Source organism: Stegodyphus dumicola, chromosome 3, assembly GCF_044657685.1.
Source record: "Stegodyphus dumicola isolate Sdum_Otavi_A_Nest chromosome 3, ASM4465768v1".
In the NCBI taxonomy this organism is placed as follows: domain Eukaryota; kingdom Metazoa; phylum Arthropoda; class Arachnida; order Araneae; family Eresidae; genus Stegodyphus; species Stegodyphus dumicola.
The window spans coordinates 79,182,547-79,207,683 of NC_140770.1; the positions used below are offsets into that span (position 1 = coordinate 79,182,547).

The window sequence follows — 25,137 nt, forward strand, 5'->3', positions numbered from 1 at the left end:
GAAAACATATATTTATAATATCATTGTTTTATAAAGCACAGTAATTAGTCAATTTTTTAAGGGGTGAAGTTTTGAAATCTTGAGCACTAAAAGATAATACTTAATTTCCGGTTATTTTTATTCGCGCCTTATGCCGCGATGCTTTGTTTAATCCTTTAATGTTAAGTATTCGTAATGTACATCAGGCATACGATTTTTTTCTTTTAACTATGCCAGTTTGATAGTTAATAATATGGCATGTGATATTTATGTTGATTCTACAGTTTGGTTGCATGAATGTGTATGTATTTTGTTTAGTTTTTTTTTTTTTTTTTTTTGTGCTTACCAATTTCTGATTATGTGTACACTAAATATTTTGATAGTATATTAATTACTCTGTGTGTGTTCACAAATTATACTTTTGTATATTTTAACTATTAATTATTGGATATTCAGAAATCATTATCTCAGTATAATATATTTGATAATTCAGTCGGGGAAATTTCATTAAAGCAAATTTTACAGAGATACTTAACTGGAGAGAATTTTCTGAATTAGTCTGTTATCTGATTTAATTAAATAAATTTAGGAAATTAGATTGAGATCCCTTATGTGTGTTATGTTTGTAAGTGATATCATCAACCGTATGAGTATTTTTTACATGTGAAAAATCGTCATTTAACAGTTTGTTTTACTATACAGTGCTACTGTTCTTTCTGTCTGCACTATGAATTTCTTTTGTTTATAATTTTAAATACTTTGAAATGTCTGCCTTTAGTTCCAGCAGATTACTTTAAATGTATTAAACAAATTATCCTCCTCTTTTATTTCATATTTTATCTTTGAAATTTAAAACAAATTTTATCCATATCTGATTAGATTAGAGACAAGTAAGATTACAAAAAAAGTAGTTGGCAAATTCTAAAAATATTTTTAAAATTAATGGGCATTACATTTAAAAACTGAAAGACAATATTTTAGAGTAATAAAGTACAGTTCTGTTATGCATTTTCTGCACTGTGATATTTTCGCTTCGCTAAAAAGAAAAGTATGGCCACAATTTGAGTTATAGAAGCTCATGTTTTTTTTTAACACCATTAATTAAAAATGTGGCTCAAATATAAGTCTGCAATTTTTTTATTATTTTTAAAGATGATATTTAAACTTTACATATTTTTTTATCTATTTAAAATGAAAGTTTTTAGTTTTTTAAGAAGCACGACATTGCCTACTTTAGAAATCAAGTCCTTGGTAAGATTTAAAGGCATGCTTACCTATATAGGTCATTTGTTTTATTAATATGAGTTTCTACAGTTTTCAGTTAATTGTAAGCAGCTGCATTTATTGGTGTATTGCTAACATTGAAATATGATCTAATATTGCTTTTATATAGATCTTTTCCATTTTTTAAGCTAGCTTTCTGTCTGTGTATTTCATTCAAAACCATGGTCATCAAAATATAACAAGTTGGTGGATTTTTCAGGACGTGATATTGACCTAATATCCAACTTTACTGCTGTAATATCTTGGGAGTATCAGTCAAATTAAAAGCATTTCCAAAAATAAATTGGTAGAATTTTAGAAGGGAGGAATAAGGGAAACTGAATATTGCAAGTTTCATTCCAGTTGTAGGTGTATTGTACTTTAGTATATAATGTAATGTTTTAATGATACGGATAAAATCCTAGGAGAGCCCACACCCTTAGCGACAAACTGAGAAAGTGCAGAATCACCCACTGCTTCGCGCATTTCTCAAAATCGCCAACTCGAAAATAACAAGTAAAAAATTGCACAAACTCGGTATCCATGTACGCATCGACTTATTTTCACTTTAAAAAAAATCGCAACATTGCACAAACTTGGCATTTTACACTTCTTTGACTTTGTCCATGTACACATCAATATGCATCATACAAGTGGGTGCGCCAAGGGTATGTTAAGATAAAGGGCAAAATAAGGTGGGTAATTTCTTCACAGTATTAATATTAGCGAAAACATTGACAAGTGAATATAAAACAGTTCTTGGGAGCAGTGAAATATGCTTGGACTTAAATTGTAGGTACAGTACAAAGTCCGAAATCCGGACATTCATTATCTGAAATGATCTAAAATCCAGATCTCAAAACCAGCAACATTTTCTCGTAGTCTTTTACGCTTGCACATTTTATTCCCCCCCCCCCCTGCACATAATAAAACATCTGGAAAGTTCCGATTCTTAATTTCACTTCAACACTAAATAAAATACCTTGTTATTGAAGAAACCATCATTTTAGCATAAATTTGTACGATCAGTAATGCGGTTGCATATTTGCTTTGGCACACATCTCAAACCAAAACATTCCACATATATACATCGTTGATTTAACACTAACCTGGTGAATCGTTATTTGCTTTCCTGTCATCACTGCATGTTTATCAAAACATGACCGTAAGAGTAATGACTCCTGTAGCAATGCCTAAATGATTTTTTTGTTAGTAATTGAATAATAAAGTGATAACCTTTTATGTTGACATTACACATGGTGGTGATTACAGATTTAAGTTAAATGCGTTAAGAAATGTTGGCAAGGAAAAATTATCAGAAATTTCGGTTAATCTTCGGATTATGGTAACTTTCCAATTTTTTGGCGATCAACCCTACTACAGCAACCTACTAGTTTTTTTTTTTGGACGCCATTTTGTTTTCATGAAGTAAAGGCATGTTTTTTTTTACTCAAGATTTTTTTCCAACAATCTTCTAGCCGAATTACGCTTATGCTAGAAATTTTCTGGAACAAAAGTGCTTAATCATGATGAAGATTAGGTGCGAAATTGGGAGAAAGTGCAGAACTGCCCACTGCTTGCCGCATTTTTAAGAATTGCACATACACTCTATCCATGTACACGTCGACCTATTTTCATTTAAAAAAAAATCCTAGAATTGCACAAAAATGGCATTGCGCACACTCTTGACTTTATCCATGTACACTGCTAAAGTCCTAGCTAGTAACCTTTATCGCCTTACCAAAATGTCGCCAAACTACCTGTCCATGTACACTGCTAAAGTCCTAGCTAGTAACCTTTATTGCTCTACCAAAATGTCGCCAAACTACATGTCCGTGTACACTGCTAAAGTCCTAGCTAGTAACCTTTATCGCTTTACCAAAATGTCGCCAAACTACCTGTTACCATATTCCAAAGATTAGCCAAAATTTCTTTCCATATGCTAAAAATAGATTTTGTTGATAATACTCATAGACCCAAAGATTACATTTAGGGCTGTTAGAATTAAGAATACTGATTTGTTATTCACATAAACCCTCAACCAGCGCCAGGGCTCAAATGGCTGCACTGAGTCGTCGAATTTATGACCCAGAAAGGCAGTAAGATATCTAGCATCGACCCTCAGTAAGGCTTAAATATATGTAGGAATTTATTTATTCAGAACTCTAAGCATGTGCAAGAAATAGACATAAGTATAATACATAATACATTCCAGGCTTAATTGTCTCAGTGCACAATAGAAATGAGATAAAATTTAACAGAACAACTTGTCATTAGTCGCCAAGCTCATGATGCATAGCCAAATATGTATAGTGAAGGATAGCTAAATTTGATGATAGCCACTAATTTTAAAGGTTTTCATATATCGCAAAACAAAGGTGAAATTTTCCAGTTAACGGATTTTGTACAAAAATGTGGTGTAGTAATAAAATGATATAAAAGAAGTTTTTCATTGTGATGACAATGTTCCTCAATCAATGAATGGTGAAATCTGTAGTATGGTTCTATATCAAGAAAGTACTGCTATCAATAGTGAAGAAAGTGACAGAGAAATTAACTGAAAACGAGAAAATTTCAATTAAAAAGTTAGTCAGAATTCTTGAAACAGCAGTTACAGGACTTCAACTATGTAACTCAACAAGAGATTGTCTTTTTACTGAATTAAAGAGAAAGTAATAGCACAAAAAATGAAGCAACTTAAACAACTTAAATTGAAAGAAAAGTTTAATAAGGTAAAATAAATATTAAGCTTTTTTGGTAAATTGTGATACTCTTTAGATCAGCAATACTTCAATATTTCATAAATCATGATTTCATGTTTTTAATTTTATAATTTCTACATGCCATCTTACTAGATTTAAACTGATCTAATATCCGGAATTGCCGAAGTCCCGACGAGTCCAATTTTCGGACTGTGTAACTTAGAAATTAGGTATTTCCACTTTGTTTCGCAAGTGTGTTTGAATTTAAGAACGCCCATGTTCTATTTACTGTATAGTAAAGAGTAATGTTACTGGTTACTAGACCGAAACATTATAAGAGCTCATAGAAAAACTCAAAGTTTTAATGATAAAATTAATGTATTATTGATGATATCTGAGAAATATCTAAAAGGGACTTGTGAAAGCAATCAAGATAGTATACAGTACCTACAGTTAATATATCTTGTTATAAACATTATTTGCATTAGATTAACATCTTTAAGAGGAAATGGAAGTTGTTACCAAAGAAACTGCATTCAAATAATATAAATGATAAAAATAAGCATAAACATTAAAACCACTTTTAATTTTTAAAACAAAAATATATCACAAATGCTACAAACAGAAAGTGCTTTCATATAAAAATGTTATATGTATCCAAATAAAATAAGTGTGCATGAAAATTTATTAAATTAACGTCTTGAATGTTGTCAAGCTGAGTTCTAAATAGTTGGTGCTTTCTGATTATTTGCACCTCCACTGGGAAATCATGAACTTGCTGCCAACTTTAGAGAGACACATTTGCTTGGATATCCTTTAATCTGTTTCAACGATATGATACATCCACTGCCTCCCATTTTTTTATGTTATATTTTGTTATCTTTTAATAGACTTGTACACTTCGTGGAGACAGTTCACTAATTTGATTGCTGTGTTTGGGAATAATCCCAGTCCTTTGGCCAACAATAAATAAAGTGAACAGCAGTTGAAAATGAGATATGGCTATCTCCAAACCAGATTTGATAAATAAAGTGAACAGCAGTTGAAAATGAGATATGGCTATCTCCAAACCAGATTTGGTTTGCATTTTCCCCATACTTAGCTTGCAATTTTTCATATTGCATTTTCATAAAATTCAGTCGTTTAAGTGCAATTTGTATAGAACATGGATATTTTACTTTCTCTTTTGCTTTTTATGTTGTGGCATATTTCTGAAGAAACGCAGTACTCTCTTTTTCATCAACTAGAAATCCACAGGGACCTATTATGAATCATTACTACAAAAGCAAGTGCACTGAATGAAAAAAAATAACTAATCAGAAAAAATGCCTGTTTAATTTCAAGTGTAAATTCACATGCTGTGGGCCTGCTCGAATTGCCTCATAATACTTTTTGGCGACATGGTACATTACTTTGTCAATATTTTCATAATTGCTCAATGGGGCTGCAGATAATCAGAAGAAGAAAAAAAAAAAAGCTCAGTGGTTGACTTTTTGTGCTGTATGTTATAAGATGTACCTTGAATAAGTAAATTTATGCATTTACATCACATTGTATAAAAACTTTAAGATATTTATCGTTTAGTAAAAACTAACATAAGAAATTAAATTTTTTGTATGATATTTATTTAATAATAGCATTTTGTTTTGTTTTTATTAGGATAAAACAGCAGTTTAGTTGAACAAAGTTCACATAGATTAATAAAGTAAGTGTTTCATGATGTAGTAATAGATTTTGAAAAAATATTGTCCTAGAAAAGGAACATCCTAATATAATACTCACCATTTGTCATTTATGCTAAAAATTAGGCTTGCATTTTAATCTTGAAAATATGTGTATATAATTTTATAGCTCACCTTGTATACCTAATGAACAGAATTTCCAAGATATTGTTAAGTTTTTTTTATTCTTCTGACACCAGTTGTTACGTTATTTTCTTCCTACACGTTCGTACAGGGTTCGTAGAATTAGAGTGAATAACGACAACAGCACTTGATGGGATATCGAAATACACTTTATTTACCAATATTAATCAGGACAGCTCCAAAACACTTTTACAGTCGTCGAAGGTCTACTATAAACTCACTGGAACAATCGGCGACACAGCCTTCAGGTTATCAGGCTAGAAGGTGCAGGCAGCTTCATGGCAAAGCACTAGAGTACAGCTTCTGACTCTGCTTGGTCGTTCTTGGAACTTCTCGTACTCTCGAGACTCTCCACGCTACAACTCGCGATGCACTCGACGACACTTGGAGCACAGCTCCCGACGACACTTGGAGCACAGCTCCCGACTCTTCAATTCAATCGTTCCTGAAGCTCAACACGTTCTCTCAACGAGGCACTAACCACTATACGCTACGGGACTCTTTCGGCGCACTCGCTGCCCGGCTGTCAACTCGATTGACTCTCTAGACAGAACACTAACTCTATACTAACTGACTATCAGCTCTCCAGATGAGGCACACACTCGATACTAACTCTCTCTCACTCTATGCGAGGCACACACACACTAGCTGACTGCAGACCAGCAGTTTTTATATAGTTTTCGACATGTGTTCAAGCACATTCTGGGCTAAACAGGTAAGAATTCGTTCCAGAAGGTTCTCTATATCTCCAATTTTGTCTCCAAATGGGCTATTTCTCGCCAAATGTGGCAATCCTGCCTTCCCTTGCCATTGGCAACCCTAAAACAACTTTGTGGGGGAAGCCATCCCGCTGCGCCTGTACATTTCGTAACAATATGTTTAGTGAGAAAGTCCAGTAGTCTTCATTTGAAGAGATTGTACTTTTTCTAATATATTAATTTTTAGATCTATTTTAAGCTTTTCTTATTGAAGAATTAATAAATATCAAAATATTTTTTTCCCTTTTCCTGTAACCATTGATCAGTAACTTGCATAGTAATTCAGACACTTCAAAGTTTTGCCAATGTATGTTTTGATAGATAGTTTTTGTCACAATTTTTTGTTTAGCCTTTTAATGGTCATCAATGAGTTCAGCCTGCATTCCAATTATGCACCACAGTGAGCACAAACATAGCTTGCATTATAAATTTACAACTGACAAATATCTGTTTTTGGGAAAAAGGAATTGCTTAATCTCACTACTGCTAAAGGATTGCATGAAAATGCATCACAAGAATTATCGTCTGCATTTGAAATTTTTTTTAGCAAACTATATTAACAGTTCCCTGTCTGAAGTGAACATGGGAAGTCATTACAAATTAATGACAAATTCTGTTAGAAATTAATCATCTTTTCAAAGGTGGTAAAAATGTTCGAAATATTTTAAAATCTTTGATGTAAAGTGCTCAAATATCTCTGATATTATAAGATGGTAGAAATTGTTTGAAACTGTTGAAAATTCATTAACATCTGGACTACATGCCATAAACTTAGTGTTGGCAAGCTTTCGGGAGATTTTGAAGAATGTGTTTTGCTATAAAAGTTAACCCTGAAGGTTTTACAAAAGTCACATGGATACAATGCGCAATTATTAAAAAGGATGTTCTTTGTCTATAAGGAGAATACTTCTGGCATTAACAAAATTCATAGTAAATAAAAATGTATCTTATCGGAACAGTATTATATTTACAAAGTCAAAGGTCAGGCAAACAAATTATTGAGTGACAAAAGCAGAATGAATTTAATTCAAAAACCCTCTTGCCTGCTGTTACAGGCAGGGGTAGAAGCATAATGATTTGTGGATATTTTGCTGCCTATGAGATGCTGAACTTAAATGGTTATAGAAAACAAGGTGCTACTTTGGTAGACAATTGCACAGAGTTTTGGCGATTTATGTTTGTGCGGTTTCTACAATCATCAGCCATCTTGAAAAACGCTCTTTTTACATAGTTTACACATAAAGTATTCGAAACTTAAAAAAAAAATATTAAAAATAATGGATTGATTTTTTTGTTGAAAATCTCATTTTTAAAATGGCAAGCAAATGTAAGTAAATACATTTAGTATGAGTATAAAATACTAAAGTAATTTTAAATTATTACTTTCACGCAGCAAAGAAATAGAATAAAAACACCACTACAAAAATATTGTGCCAAAGTTTAATTGGATTAAAATATTACTTAAATTGAATATCAAATTAAAAACATACCAACGTTTAAAAGAATTAAAATATTACTTAAATTCAAGTTCTTTAAAATATGTTTTATAGGATATAATTATTTAACATTAAAACATATGTGGCAATAAATATCTCAGCAATTTTTGAAAACAGTGTATTAATTTTTTAATAAATATTGAAGTATAGAATTATAAAGTAAAAGAAAAATATGTACTTACATTTTTTTTTGAGTAATTAACCTGTCATTTATTGAAAAGTACCACAAAAAAATCAGAATCATAATTTAAATATCAATGAAAAATGTAATCTAAGGAATTCAAAGGGATGAATAATAAAATTTTAAATGGTGCGGTAATGCACAAATATTCAGTAACCAATCAGGGAGCTGATTACAGTTTGTTAATGCACGAATATTCTGTACCCAGTCAAGGAGCTGATTACATCATGAATAGTATTAAAATTATTTAAGTACATAATAAATCATTTAAAAAATGGAAAATTAAATTGTATTTTAATATTTAACAGCCATAAGTAATGTTTAAAACATTAGATTAAATTTATAGATATTATAACCAGTTACTTTTAAAGTAATGTGACGTCATTCATTACATCATCCACTACGTAAAAATTCCATAAAATATCATAAACAATAACATTTTTCTTTAAATAAAAATGCAAAATAAAATTTAATTTTAATATTTAGAACTTTACATATATCATACTTAAAACACGGAATTTATGCATAATAAAACTCATTATTTTTTAAATAAAATAACAACAAAGTATCGGTTACCATAAATAACATGTCTAGCAATGGATTTACCGTAAGTTGTATCGCTCGCCAAAATCCGTGCAATCGTCTACCAAAGTACCACTGAAAACAATATAGATCAATATAAGTATTCTTAATGAAAGTAAAGAAATTGAAAATACAAAATGCATTCAAGGTCTGTCATGATAGCAATCCTAAACATGCAGCTGTAAATGTTTATTTGTGGTCTTGAAGGTATTCAAACTGCTCCATGTTACTTGGGTTTAAATGCTACTGAATGTGTGGGATAAATTGGGCAAAAGATTAAGCAAACATGATATTTCTTAACAAACTCTACTAAAAGCAGTTATTACAGAGAAATGGAATATTCTAACATGACATGAAAAACCAGTTGAATTCATGCCAAAGTGCATGAAAAAATGTCATTTTGCATAAAGGTTATCCAACGAAATAATAATATTTCACCATCTTTATGTTTTTATTAAACGTAACCTTGGTTTAAAGTGTCTGTATACTTATGGAAGTTCATTTTGCATACTTTTTAATAGATTATTTTTTTACTAAAAGCTTTTTTTCAGAACAGCAGGTTTTTAAATCAGTAATATAGATGTAATTTTTATCACTAATATAGATGAAAGGAAAATGAAGTCATTGTCCTAATATTTAGTAAAAAATATTTTCAAATAAAATTTTTAAAAATGTCTGAACCACTGTAAGTTGTATTTTCTGTGTATGAATGTGAGCATTTTTTCTTCACAGGCTGTTTAATCAAACTTATCTCAGAACTGTTATGTTGCATTTCTTAAAATGATTATAAGGTATTTTTTCCACCTTCGTGGTATAGTGGTCAGCACGCTCGATGTGTATTCGAGAGGTCCATAGTTCGCGTCCTGGCAAAGGCAATTCTCATTTTTCAGCTCTCCTCCTTCAAAATAACCTAATGTCTCCACATGGTTATGTAGCAGTTTATAATGTTTGAGGTTCTGTTTCTATATTTTTGAAATATTAAACCTGTTCATTTTTGATGGAGGGAAGTCTAGGCAATGCATCTAAAGTTTTCTCAATTTTTATTTAATAATGTAATAAATGCTTTTCAGTGATTTTTTTATTGTCTTATTTAAAAACTATATGCCTATATTTCATAAAATTTCAGATGAACCCAGAAAAACTGAGTAAGCTACAAGCTCAAGTTCGGATTGGGGGAAAGGTATTGCAACATATTTCCTTTCTAAGTATACATTCAACTTACACATTTTATTGTATTATTAATGTTTTAAAATAATAGGGAACTGCACGGAGGAAGAAGAAGGTCGTTCACCGAACAGCTACAACAGATGATAAGAAATTACAGAGTTCGTTGAAAAAATTAGCAGTCAATAATATTCCTGGTATTGAAGAAGTGAGTACTTTTTAACAACTTTTTAAGGTGTAATAAGTAGCATATTCGCAAACTAAGTACCGTTTCATTCTAGTGCTGTGGTAGGCATCCCGTGCATGCTCACTAGTCTTTCTTGCTCTATGTTGTGTTTTCAGTTTGCTGTGCACATTCAAAATGTTTAAGACAATTAGTTCTCTCGCTGACTGTGAGATTCGTGCCATGATTAAATTTTTGAATGCAAGGAATGTTAAACCGGCTGAAATTTATCGGCAAGTGACAGAAGTTTACGGTGAATATGCGATAAGTGATGGAATGGTGAGAAAGTGGGTAAGAATGTTTAATGCAGGTCGAACAAATGTCCACGCCGAGGCTCAGAGTGATCGGCCTTCTGTTGTCACCGATGATTTGGTAAGGAAAGTTGATGAAGCAATTCATGAGAACAGACGCTTCACAATGACAACTTCTTTCAGAGGCATTTCCACAAATTTCACATACTGTTTTGTTCGAAATTGTGTCTGACTGCTTGAATTATCGCAAACTGTGTTCTCGGTGGGTTCCAAAAATGTTCACTTATGTTCGCAAAACAAAGCAACTTGGTAGTGCCCTGACATTTCTCACGCGGTACAGTGATGAGGGAGAAAACTTTTTAAACCAAATTGTAACAGGTGATGAAACTTAGGTGTGTCATTTCACACCAGAATCGAAACAACAATCGATGGAGTGGAGACACACTCATTCTCCGAAAAAACAAAAGTTCAAAGTGACAATGTCATAAAAAAATCATGTGCACTGTCTTCTGGGAAAGGCGTTTTGCTTACTGAATTTCTTCCCAGAGGTGAAACCATTAATGTGGCACGATATTGTGAGATTTTAACAAAACTAAGGCGTGTCATTCAAAACAAACGAAGAGAAATGCTCAGTAAAGGAATTGTGTTGCTCCATGACAATGCTCGCCCCCATACTGCTGGTGTCACTCAATCGTTAATTTGACAGTTTCATTGGGAGTAGTTCGATCACCGGTCGTACAGCCCGGACTTGGCACCGTCCAACTATCACTTGTTCCTACACATGAAGCGCGAGCTTGGTGGCAATCGCTTTGGATCTGACGATGCCATGAAAAATGCTGTGGAGTCGTGGTTATCGAAACTGGCGGGAAGTTACTTTGATGATGGTATACAAAAACTGGTCACCCGCTATGACAAGTGTTTGATCATTGGCGGAAATTATGTTGAAAAATAGTTTAAGACATGTATTTTCATGTAAAAATAAAATTGGATTCGAAAAAATTGTTTTTTTTTTTTTTTTTTTTTTTTTTTTTTTTTTTTTTTTTTTTTTTTTTTCAAAACGGTACTTAGTTTCCAAATACGCCTCGTATTTATCTGAATTATATTTTTAATCTTAAATTTTCCTTCTTGATACGTTTAAATTTTACTTTTCTTTTTTGGTGTGTATAACGTTATTTAATAATTGTTAGTTAAAAAATAATGAGCTTTTAAAATTATACTGCTATCACTTTCATTTTCAAAATAAAAGTATCCCAACAATCATTATTATTAAGTCAAAATCCTGAACAGGTTTATGATTTTGCAGTTTTTCCCATTGCAAACAAATCTTAAAGTATGTATTTTAAGACAGTATCACACTATGTCTATAACCCTTCAAATTTAAAATACCAAAAAATGCAAAAATTATAGTGTTTGTTGTTAAAACGCAAGCCTTGTCATATGCATAGTTGCTTGAAGAATTATTATACATGTGATTTCCATAGTGCATTCTGAAACATTGGCAGTTTCTATTAATGCGGCTTTGAAGTGTAAATTTTTCATGATTTAATAATACATATGTATAATTATGATACCATTTACATGTCGAACAAGTACTAATTTAGAAGTCAAACAACAAAAATCAGCGTCAAATTCTCACAGGACTGGTTTTGATGGTTTTACCAAACCATTATTGATGGTTTGATAATGAATGGCTCAAAAAATTTTTCTGTTATAGTTAACAGCCCTAATTCCAATTCATTTTTGCCTTCAGCCTTTAAAGAAATTATGTTTTAGCTCTGGTTTCATCAACAGATGGCGTCAGTAGCTTGACGCGTGTCTGTTCTTTCTTATCTTTTCTCATCATATCTTGTTCGTTTGCGCTTTTGCAGCTGAGGATGATGGTTTGGTAAAGCCATCAAAACTAGTCCTGCGAAAATTTGAAAATATAACCCGGATTTTTGTTGTTTGACTTCTAAGTTAGTACATATGTATAATTTTGCAACATGCACCATACCATAGAAGTACTTATACAGCTTTTATTTTTGAAGCTATTGGTTGTAGACATGTATTTCCAATCACAAAAATGCATTAAAGAAAAAAAAATATGTTAAACTTTAATCAGAAAGACAGTTTTTGCCATTAGACAATCAGAAGCACTTGTCTTGTTAGCAAAGGAAATGTATAACTTTAGACTCCAATCATTGTGTAAATCATGTAAACTTTTGATAACATTTGCACATGAAAAATTGGGTAGCTTAGTTTGCTTATTTTAATAACTATGTGTAATGATCATTTTAACAAGAAAAAGCCATAAATATGCTGTGGCAATTTTGCTTCCTCTACCCATATGGTCAAAGACCTCTTGTACAGATAGGTTGGATTCAATTCCTTGAGAAGGTGTGGGTGTTTGTAAACGTATAGTGTCTGTTTGGCATGTGGGCATTCAAAATGTATGCAAGTTATAAGTCTTCTCAAATGGTTTAGTAGGGTTTGAGAGAGGCTTTTCTTCAAAATTTGGGGTAGTACTGGGCTGTCATGCTGTCACCTATATGGTGCTCAAGGCTCATGCTAGTGACAGATGCAGTCTTGCACTTCTTGCCATGATAAAATTTGTAGGGCCTTGTTCTGATTAGGCCAGATAAGTGACTTTAGCTGCAATATATTTTGTTTTCATATTACGTGTACTGTGTATTGAAGATGCCTGAGAATATCAGATACTTTTATGCCAACTCTGATGATTTAATATTAGCTTTAGGTATATGGGATGTCTTAGACATCATACTTATGTTAGTTTATAATCTACATACTATTGGGCTTTCTGAGCGAATATTGTAAAATGCTATTGCTAGGGACAAGATACAGTAATCAGTAATTCTTTAACGCAAAAAATATATGTTCATTGTAAAGTGAATTTTATCAAACATTACAATATTATTAAGAAGAAAGTATTTTTTCAAAAGTAATGTCTCTTTTTTAGATTAATACGTAATTATATAATTTCTGAATTCATTTATGGGTTAGAGTAGATTGAAGGGTGCCGCCTGTATTATCACAAAGTTGTTTCGTTTGTTGCCATGTTGTTACGTCATTTATTGCAGGTCGTTTCATTTAATATCATGGCTGAATGTGGTAAGAGTAATTTGAAGTTTCTGTACGATTTGGAAAGAAAGTGAAAAGAGCATTAATTGACCTGTATGTAAATAAAAGTTTACTTAGTAGCCATTATGAGTGTCCTGTTTGTAGGAAGGAAATACATGTGGTTGAACGTTGGAAGATATTTTTGACTCTTATTTTTGTGAATTTATGTGGTGGCACCGATATACGAATTCTAGTTCAGATAATTTTAGGAAGTTTTTAAATGCTGTTAAGAAATTTTGTGTGCCATAGACTAAAGACTTACAAACTTCTAAATAAGGTATATGGATATTTGCTTTGTGTAGTGCTTAGATGCATAAGATGAATTTCCTTTTTTATGTTATTTTATTGTTTGATTTAAAATGTAGTTTATTGAGATTATGTATATTTTGTTTCACTCTACTGTAGAATTGTTCCTTTGACTTTTTAAGTGAAAACAGGTCGATGTGAACATGGACAAAAGTCAAGGGAGTGTGCAATTCTCTGACGTTTTTTTTTTAAGTGAAAATAGGTCAATATGTACATGGATTTCACCAAGGGGCACCCATATATATTTTTACCCATTTATGTATAATTTTTTAAAAAGTTGCACATTTTTTTATTTTAGGTAAATATGATAAAAGATGATGGTACAGTAATTCACTTTAATAATCCTAAAGTGCAAGCATCATTGGCTGCTAATACTTTTGCTATCACTGGCCATGCTGAACCCAAACGTAAGTAAAATTCTCATCAGTATTGCAATATTTCTGATTAAAAATGTATATTAATTTTTGGTACCATTCTGTTATCGTTAACGGGATTCAGAAATGTGTGTGTATACTCGTATGTCATGATATTATATGCATACACATACATACAATGAATTCGGTCGCAATAACAGAAGCGTACCTGTTATTTTATATATCTGAATTGTGAGATAAATTTCATGTCAGGATGCATACATGTAAAATGTTCACAATAAATTTATTACGTAGCTTAAACATTTAAGTAATTCATTACTATCATAAATTTTAATATTCATGCTGCAATAAAATTAATACTGTATTTGTAATGACCAATTTAATTTGGATATTACAAATACAGTTTTGATTAAAATAATAAGTATTTGTAATCACCAAAGTGTTTCTTCCCACTTTTACAGCTGTTGATACAAGGAAATATACAGGTTTCCACAATTTTGGCCTCGTAGTGTCTATTTGTGTTGATGTGACAGGGTTCGTAGCGGGCTTTACAAGTGCTTATAAGTCCTTATATTTGAAAATAAAATGTACATGCTTACTTTTTTTCTAAAGCACTTATTTTTTTTCTTTTTAGTGCTTTAAAAAAAAGGCATGTCTTCCTCCATACCAAAGTTGAAACTAAACTTTTCTTCCTTATCTGGAATGTCAGGTGGTGAATCACATTCCTGAAAATAGCTTTTTGCCCCTTTCTCTGCATTAACGTAATCTTTGGTGCACGCAAGTACAGACAGGTGCACATCGTTCTATTGGTCAGAGAATTGCGAAAGCGGTAGAAAATTCTGGTACATTCCAAATTCTTTTCCTCCCACCCAAGACTACATGCATTTGAATTTCTAATTAAAGCCTAATCTAATGCCAATGTGCACTGAGTGAAGTGAAATTACTTTAAAGTATTTTATATTAGCTGCTTTAGCTAAATTGAATAAACAGTATCATTTCAAGAGTTGTAAATAACTACAGTTTTGTATACCATATGCAAAAATTTGACTGTCACAGCAGTGCTTATATGTAAACTGCTTTATAATTTTATTTCAGTATGTAAATACAAAATTTGGTTAAATAATAAAACATTTAAAAAATTAAGCAGTAGAATTAATTTCATTAGTATAATAAAATTATTGGAAGTAAAGAAATGTACAAGATTCCAAATTTTTCCACTTAAAACACATTATTTAAAAGAAAAGTTAAAAGTGAGTACAGTCGAAAGTCGTTAATCCGGAATGATCTATAATCCAGACCTCAAAGCTACAAACTTTCTGCGCATGCGGCAATGCATAATGCGTTTACACATGCGCATTTAATGTATAATGGACGGTATAAGCTAAGCTAAAATTATCTACTTATTTATTTCAGTTGCAGGTTGCGTTGTTCCTTAACCTTTGAATTGGATCCGGCTTATTATTTTTTGCAGACCGTTAGAGCAATTTTATAAAGTAAGCTTGAGCTTTCGATTATGTGAAATAGAATTTCCGATGTTGGAGCTGCCAGAGGATCTACAAAGCGGAAGCATGTTTCGATGTCCATCAAACAAAAAGTTGAATTTTCGCAAAAAAAAAAAATGGATAAAGGCATACTCTAACCATTCCGAAATCTGTTTATCAATTTCACGCTGCTCTGCGGGGGGGGAGAGGAACGTGGCGGCGCATAATGAACTGAAGTTGATCTGTCAGCACTATCCTTATCTTCAGGGCAGATGTTTTTATTTTATTTGGCTTATAATTAATTCATTACTGAATGTAGTATTTCATCTCGATATACTCTGTCTTTGATATGATTTAAATCAAATTCATTATAAATATCACGAATACACATCAAATATTTTTTTGGTTGCAATTTTCTAATTTCGACTATGCGTAATATATGTTTTATGCATGCGCACATTGAAAGAAGTGTTTAATAAAGTAAACAAATAAGTATTAAGCCTTTTTTTTTTTTTTTTTTTTTTTTGTAGTAAATGTTGATACCCTTTAGATCATAATTGTTCTTTATTTCATAAATTGTGGTTTCATATTTTTAATTTTATAATTTCTGCATGCCATCTTACCAGATTTAAAGTGATTTATAAAATCTGGGAAAATTGATAATCCGGAATCACCGAAGTCCCAACGAGTCCAGATTAAAGACTTTTGACTCTGTATGTGTATATATATATATATATATATATATAGGTACTTCAATGACATTTTTAGTGTGGTGATATTTTTTTGCGGAAGAAAAATAATGACTTTTAAATGAAAAAAATTATATGTTAACATATTTTTGTATATAACGTGTTCTAATTTACCTCAAAATTGATCACTAAATTTACTTATGAGTGGGTGTTCATTTTAACAACAGATTCAAAGCAATTGTTCCCTTCAGTGATTTTGCTGCCAAAAAAAATTGTATTCATACAAAGTATACCTCAATTTCTTCAGTTGCCGGGCAAATCCCATGAACACATTTTAAAATCAAGACAAAATGTACATTTATACATACACATATATATATATATATTCTAATACGAGAAAAGGTATTTCCTTATTATTATTATGGCCTCTGTTCTGCAAATAGCTCCAAGATTATCAATAAATCAGTAACTTCAAACGCAGTAAGTTATAGTTTGCATGTGATGGATGATAAGAGCTCTTGGTAAAGAATATTTCTCTCATATTCTTTTTTTCTATTAAATGCTGTCAGTCAATTTTCTTGTTACTAAAAGAGCTCTGAATATTCTACATGTGAGTATGATACTGTATCTTAAGACATGTATTTTACACCGGACAACACCCCCAACAAAACTATTCCTGTTTTATTTAGACAATTTGCAGCCATATAAAATGGGAACTGGGAATCATAAATTTCATTTTTTGATCCAGCAACAGCTGCTCGTACGCAGAATGTTCAAAAATTGTGCCCGTTCACTAGGTGGTGAAATAATAATCTGTGCGGCACAGTTCTTCATGTGGCCAAAGATCTTGAAATGAAAGTGCGTGCTTTTTCTCCAACGTGCCACATATATGTAAAATAGTTATAATGTGTAAAAAGTTGTTATGGAACAAAAATTTAGACTAAATGTTTAAAGCACAGTTTGCCAAGCCAAAGCTATAGCTTTGTAGGAATCCTTTTTATGGCATGACTGTCTTAAGTAAGTCGCAGTATGCAAGCATTTATACAGACAACCAAAGCGTTTAAAGGCATTATGTTCTATAAAGGAAGCATCTATATTCAAGAAACAATAAATATGGAAATGAATATTCATTCATTTGCAAATTCAAGGTACAAATCTTTTTGAAAGAAAGACACAGGGTCTTCATGTTTTGGTAAATCAAGCATTTTTACCTTTTTCCCCCAATACATTGAAACATCTCCCCTTTTTTTTTCCATGATGTGTTCTCAAAGTTTTTCTCATGATGAAAAAATTATGAATTATTGTGAAATGCTAACATTTCTATGTTATAAGAAAATTAGTTTACTCAGAGCTCTTGTCGTGAGAAAACTAAATAATCATGGTTTGGATTGCCAGCCATTAGATGATGGTTGGTTTAGCAGTTGGTCAATTATTTTGGTTCCATATACAAAGCAAAAGCCATTATAATAAGGAAGTGTGGAACAGAAATAGTGTTTCTACAAGTACAGTTTGAGTCAGCTGTTTTTCAACCTTTTGACTAACATGTACCACCTAGACAAAAATTAAAAACCTTTAGTACCGCCACTCCTCTTGAACAAAGCTCAGATCGCATAAATTTATGAGTGTTAGAGAAAAAACTCAATCAGGCTGTTGGGATTTTAATTTTTGAATTTAATAGTTAAAAATACTTTGCTTCTCTACGTATCGCTGGTTGAGAGCCCCTGGTTAAAGTGATTATTTTTAAGTTCTGTGAGTATGGAGAACCGACAGATTTATACCTTATTTATATAATCAGCTTATAGGAATCATGTTTTAGGAGGCTAAAATAAAAGCATGTTTTTTTTTACAGCAGCCGTAAGGTATATGAGAGTAATCATAAGCTAAGAATATTTTTCTCTTTAATATTAGTTCTTTTTAACTTACTAAGTTTAAATTAACTGGATTGTAATTTCTTTACAGAGATCACAGAAATGCTTCCTGGCATCTTGAATCAGTTGGGATCTGAAAGCCTTACACACTTAAAACGACTTGCCACTATCCAAAGTGCGGCAGGTATTTGTTTCTTGCATTTTACTGAGTTACTTTGCTGAGCTGTACATTGTTTAGTTTCATTTGTAGTTTGTAATAGTGTTAATTTTTTTACTTTTGTTTAATTTTCATTGAAAAATTTTCTTATGTGTGTGCTGTAGTTTTCAAAATATTCTGGAATTACATTATTGTTAAAAAAATGTGGGTTATTTACTGGACCATGTAAACAGTTGTAAAGTTTTTTAGACTTACTGACATATGGAAAAAAAGAATAAGTGCTATTAAAAAAATAGGCGGAAAAAAAGACCTGTAAAAGTATATATGTTTAAAAATGTCTGTGATTTATAACTGTAAAGTATTTGAATATTTTAATAATGATTGTTTTTAATAAAATATACAGTGAAACTGCAAAAAGCTTTTACTGGAATTTTTTTAATAGACGTGTTGAGTGTGGTTTCATGACAAAAGCTTGCATTAACATGAGAGTGCCCATTGAGTGAAGCAATCTTGAATAAGCACTTGCTTAAAAAAATTTCTTCACTATTTAAATTATGTACTTTTAATAAAACATTATGTCAGTTAAGGTAAGTAATATTCTTCTTCTTGTAAATGTACAAGGTTTTAAGTGCTGTAATCAAACTTAGTTGGTAAGCAATATGATTTTGTTTTAGTTCTGTGCAACGTCATCTAAGGGGAAATTAACAGTTGCAGCAAAGTTCATGATCTCATTTTTTACTTCTGTGTAGCCCCATGGCCTTTGCATCTATGTTACAATTTAAAAAAAAAAAAAAAAGGTGCACTGAGGAACGTGAAATGCTTAAACTCTTAGCACATTACACATTTTCATGCCACTGCCTTCCAGCATACTTTTGCAGCAGAGTGTCTTGAGAAGAAGTCTTATTTTGTGTAGAAAATATTACACATGTTTTTGGATTTATTTATTTAATAAATATGCATATGCCTCTTGCAAATGAAAAACAGATTTAAAATTTTATAATTCGCCATCGTATATCTTCGAAAATAATCCCCGAGGGGCATTTTGGGTTTACTTAGTCAGATGTCACAGTAGTGACTAGTATGATATCTGCCATCCTTCTTGCCTTTTTGAACACACAATTTCCACTATGCCTAAGTATATGCATTTTTTCGTAAGCTTTTAATAATTCTTATTCTTTGTCTCTTCAACGATATAATTTTGCTACCACTAGTTTAAGTGTAAGAATCATAATCAACAATGTCTTCTGAATTATCTTTTAATAGTTAAAAATCAAGTATGTCGTCACTATCACTCAGCTGTAAATTTTTATTATGACATTCATTTATATTCATATTTTTAACCATAAAACAGTCATAAAATAATTTAACTTCAATATTAGAGACATTTTAACTACAGATAACAATTTTCAATTCCAGCAATCACCTAGCATCTTAAGTTCTATCATGCTTAAAACATTTGGCTCCACTCTGGAGTTATTGAACAAATGAGTAACTCTCCATACCATAGCCATCGCTAAGGTTAATATTTCAAATATATACTGCTAGAATACATTTTGCAGTGGTTATTAAAAAATGCCGCCCTTCCCCCTTTTATTTTCCTTTTTTGTAAAAATAGAAAAAAGGGAAGTTTAGACTTTGTGGAATGAAATATGCTCACTAGGATTTCAAATTGGCCAAATTCGCCAAAGATTAGTCAGGTTCGTATACATTTAAAGTTATGCATGTATTTTTCTGTGGGGGTAATGTAAACATTCCTGTGTTACTTAGAAATTATGATTATAAAATTCATGATATATAAGGCACGGGATGAATGCAGATCGTCAGAAACTTTTCCCTCTTTAGTTTAAAGTAAAATATCATTGCTACTGTTCATAGTTGATTATTTCAGTTGTTTTACTGTTTATAGTTCTGGAAACAGTAGTATGATAAACCTACATACATCGTACATGCAATGCAATAAATACTGTTGCTATCCCCCCATTCTAAATTGGAATAAGCACATAGACTCCAACTACTACGGATTCTCCGTAGTTTCTACGGAAATTCATGAAAAACTACGAGCTACGAAAAGTATGGAAAAAACTACGGATTTTACAGAAACAAGAGCAGGAGAACCAGTACGCAAAACGGAACCAACTAATTCATCCGATGATTGGCTGAATACTCGTGTTATCATATATCACGTGTTGAGTGCGTTCCTAGTTTTGAAGAATTAGCCAATCGTAGATCAGTAACTCCAACCGTTAACGACTTATCAATAGTTCCACCCGATTATCTGTCTCCCAGGTTCCTCGCTGATGCGTGTTTAGGCTGCATTGTGTAGTTTACGGCGAGAGCTTAGCGTGTGTCTTGTGAACTGTGAATCAGGTGAAAGATTTTTAATCATAATGCTGCCTCGAACGAAGAAGCCAAAATTATCAAAGCAGAAGTTTAAAGATTCATATTCTTCAGAATTTCCATGCATTAAAGCGTCCGAAATTTCTGTGAATCACGCACACTGCAGTGTATGCAACAAAGACTTCTCAGTTGCTCATGGCGGAAAAGATGACTGTAAACGGCATGTGTTTTCTCAAAAGCATATAGAACTTGGCACTGTAAAATCTAAAGAAATAACAAATTTCTTAATAAAAGATGATGAAACAGATCCTATAAAAGCCGAATGCTATTTTGTTCGTTTTTTAATTGAACATAATCTACCGCTTTCAGTTTGGGATCATTCCAAAGAGCTTTTCAAAGCAATGTTTCCGGATTCTGCCATAGCAAAAAAATTTAGCTGCGGTCATACCAAAACTGCTGCTATTGTGAAAACGCTTGCAGAAAATACTGTTGCTGATATTATAAAATCAGTGTGCAGTACATCATTTTCTCTAAGTACTGATGGAAGTAATGATAACAATGATAACAAAATGTACCCATTGGTTATAACATACTACAGTAAAGAAAAGGGAGTGATAATTACTTCATTGATTTCTATTTTAGAATGCATGAATAATACAGGAGAAGGTATTTTAAATTGTATAAATGAAAACTTTAAAAACAAAGGTTTAGAATGGAAAAATTGCTTATCATTTTCTTCAGATAATGCTAGTAATATGATTGGAAAGTTTAAAGGTGTAGCATCATTTATCAAAATGCATCAACCAAGTATAATCACCCGAGGTTGTCCGTGCCACCTCTTGCATATAGCTGCAAAAAAAGCTACTGAAAAATTAATTGGCTCAGAAATTGAAATGTTGATAATAGATATATATTTTTACTTGGAGAAAAGTTCGAAACGGAAGCATAGCTTCAAAGTTGCTCAACAAATTTTGGGACAGAATGCAAAATCTCATAAAATTTTGAAATATTGCAGTACGAGATGGTTGTCTCTTTTAGAATCTATAACAAGGATTTTGGAACAGTGGGATGCTGTGATAAATTTTTTTGGAGATAAACCAGATAACAGTGAGAATGAAGGAAAGAGATTGCAAAACATTAAAAAAATTTTACAGTCACCGACCACCAAATTGTACTTGTTATTTTTGAAAAATACTTTGCCTTTGTTTATAACAGTAAATATTAATTTGCAACAACAAGCTCCTTATATACATAAATTGAGAAGAGAACTTTTTGAACTTTTAATGAATTTATTTGTTAGATTCGTAAAACCATCAGTAATTTCTAAAGAAAATGAAGATGTTACTCTAACGTCTATTCCATTTCAGAAGTATAGTAAACAAAAAGAAAATGAAAATTTAGTGATTGGTGCGGAAACAAGACTATATTTAAAAAATGCCAAGTTGAATGAAAGTGAAGTGAAATCATTTTTCAATTCTGTGCGAGGTTTTTTGTAACTGCATGTTCATATATAATTGATAAATTTCCACTGAGTGATCCATTTCTAAAACATGCTGAAGTTGCTGACATCAACTTGAGAACTGAAGTCTCATTTTCATCTGTTCTTTACTTGATGAATACTTTTCCATCCATTATTGATGAAAAATGTCTTAATCAAGTAGAAATTGAATTTTCCATGTATCAAGTAGATGATTTGAAAGAAATTGTAGATTTGCGTATTGATATAGCATGGGAAGAAATTGCCAAATTAAAAAATATGAATGGGTGTATTAAATACAAAGTATTGCCTTCTGTAATGCTTGCTGTCTTAATACCTCATTCAAATGCTGCTTGCGAAAGAATTTTTTCTATTGTTAAAAAAAATCAGACAGAATTTCGACCAAATTTAGGTCTTAAAACTCTTGAAGCAGTTTTGATTGAAAAAATAAATATGCAGGCAAATGAAGAACTGTGTTATAAAAAAACATTCTCAAAATCAGAACTTAAGCTTGCTAAGCATGCTACGTATAAATCTTTGCATTCATAAATTATGCGTATTTTGTTTAATACTTATATGTATCATTCTTGGTTATTTAAATTTTATTTCCCTGTAGAAATCATATCCAGAATAAAGATATGATTTATAGCTTCTGATTTTTTCTATGATTAGTAGTGATTTGAAGTACTTTTTATTAGTGAATGCTTGAGGAGTTAAAAGAAAATTTCTAATTAAATGTGCATATAATTTACAAGGTATATTTTTAATTATTCAGTTTTATATGTATATGGATTTTAAATGTAATAAAATTGATTACAATTAATTATTAATTTAAAATTAATGAATGGTTAATTACAACATACGCTACGCACACATTTTCAAAGTTGTAAAAATGTCGTTCGCGCGTTGACTACTGACAAGGTTTGCTGAAGGTTGGAGTCTATGTAAGCAATGAAAATAAATATTTGGTTAAATTGGGTGACAGTTCTGTTTCTCAGTTATTAATGGAAATGTGAAAGCAATGTAAATGGAATCAGTATTATGTACTCATAAAATATGGTATTTTAATTAGATTGCTTAAAATTTAACCCTTTTTTTATCGTGCTCTGTTTGTCATTGGAAGTGTATTGTTGGCTGCATCCGTAGTACATTAAAGTACACACATTGGGTTTAGTTTGTCCACACATTGACTGACTGTATGAACATGCATACAGAATCATAGCTTAAAGAGAGCAATGTTCAGAACTCGGGACTTGATAACAAGCATGGCCAAACTGTTGCTCTCCAACATCTTAACTATGCTCACGAGCTACTCATGGCCCTTTCCCTGTGAAATGTGATTTGTTTTAAACAAATAGTTTAATTTTTGAAATAACAAATGGAATTCATAATAGAAATCATCCAGTGACATGTTTCTTTATTAATCGCTAATTTCATTTCTTATGATATGTATGCAATACTTTAATCAAATTCATAAAGTCCGTAATCCTGACATCCACTATCCGGAGCTTAACCCTCTGACTGCCCGAGACAAGACAGTGGTGTGGGGATTTTTGGACAATCACATATGTGCATTGTGCATGTTGACTATGCTTTCTCTCATAAAGCAGGCTTTATCTGAGAATAAAACAGTGGCGGAAAACTGTGAACATTCTGTGTAGCATTCACTGTATGAGCTGTACCTGAAAGTAGTCATCGGCATCACTTAGTTGGACCTTCTGCATGCATGCGGAAGTGATGCATGTTTCCTGCACACAGAACCTTCCACACCATGTAATGACAAATACCCAGTGCTGCTGCAACAAATTGTGTGCTAGTCTATGGGTAAATGGCAAATTGTTGCAATACTCAGTTTTCTGTTTCAGATGTAAGCACAGTGCGTTCTTGTCCTGCGCTTTTGAAGGATCCCATCTCATGCAGTCTTCGATAGGTGTTCCTGAGGGTTTATGGGGTAGGCAACACCTTCTCAAATATTGCTCCTGGTATCATTTGTGCTAAGCGTCCATTGCCACCTGTTTGGCCGTGAATCAGATGCTGCATATTCCTTGTTCATGTAATCTGGCATGTTGTGTCCGAATGAAGCTTAACACAAAAATTCTGCAGTGCCCACTATTGAATACTTGCTGGCTACTTTTATTTGCCCCATATGTGTAGGAAATTTGCATATGAGATGGTTTCTTCTCCTTGACTGTTGCTTTTATTTTTCCCATGTGCATTGGAAATTAGCATGAGAACAGTTTTCATTTCTAACGCAGTCCTCCCGATACTCGCATTTGTTTGGCCATTCTCTTCATCAGGCTTTACAGTCCTCTCAATATCTGTTTTTTCATTTTCTCTGTATCTGATAATGCAGTATTGTTGTACAGTTTTCTCCCCAGTCAGTTTTGTGTTACCTATCTTATAACACATATTTCTGGATGTTGGAATTTTGAATTCTCACAAAGGAATATAGTACTGCGTTTTGTGATGAAATTATAAGGAAACCAGCTTTGAAAATGAAACGCGGGGGAAAATGTATGTAAAGTTATGAAATGGAGAAAATCTTATAATTTTTATTAGTCCAAAGGGATTTGAGTCCCGAAGGACTATTAGTTTCGTTTTGGCATTTTGCGTCGGACTCCTATAAATGTCGGTTCACTTTTCAGACTGTTGCCACAAAATGTTAGAGTCCTGCATGATATTTGAAGAAATTAAATAATGAAAAATATGCATAAATGTATGTATATTTATCGCATTGTGATAAAATAACGGTACATAGAGCCATCACATTTTGAATGACTTAATCCTCCAATGAATATGGGAATGTGGAACACCACATTTGAAATTTGAAATTTGTTTTATAATCAATTTCCTATTCTTTAAAACTT

At 32.0% G+C, this 25,137-nt stretch overlaps 1 protein-coding gene across 2 annotated transcripts in view; it reads left to right on the forward strand.

Moving 5' to 3' along the window:
* The window catches only part of bic (bicaudal), a 28,431-nt gene that overhangs the window by 106 nt on the left and 3,188 nt on the right, over nt 1-25,137 (forward strand). Inside the window, exons 2-6 of one of the 2 annotated variants that reach the window (XM_035370585.2) lie at nt 5,604-5,649; nt 9,953-10,006; nt 10,085-10,198; nt 14,186-14,294; nt 18,391-18,483. In XM_035370585.2, coding sequence (XP_035226476.1) covers nt 9,953-10,006; nt 10,085-10,198; nt 14,186-14,294; nt 18,391-18,483 — 370 coding nt within the window. In that variant the 5' untranslated portion in view covers nt 5,604-5,649. The remainder of the gene's footprint in view (nt 1-5,603; nt 5,650-9,952; nt 10,007-10,084; nt 10,199-14,185; nt 14,295-18,390; nt 18,484-25,137) is intronic. The other variant, XM_035370586.2, reaches the window with a different exon arrangement.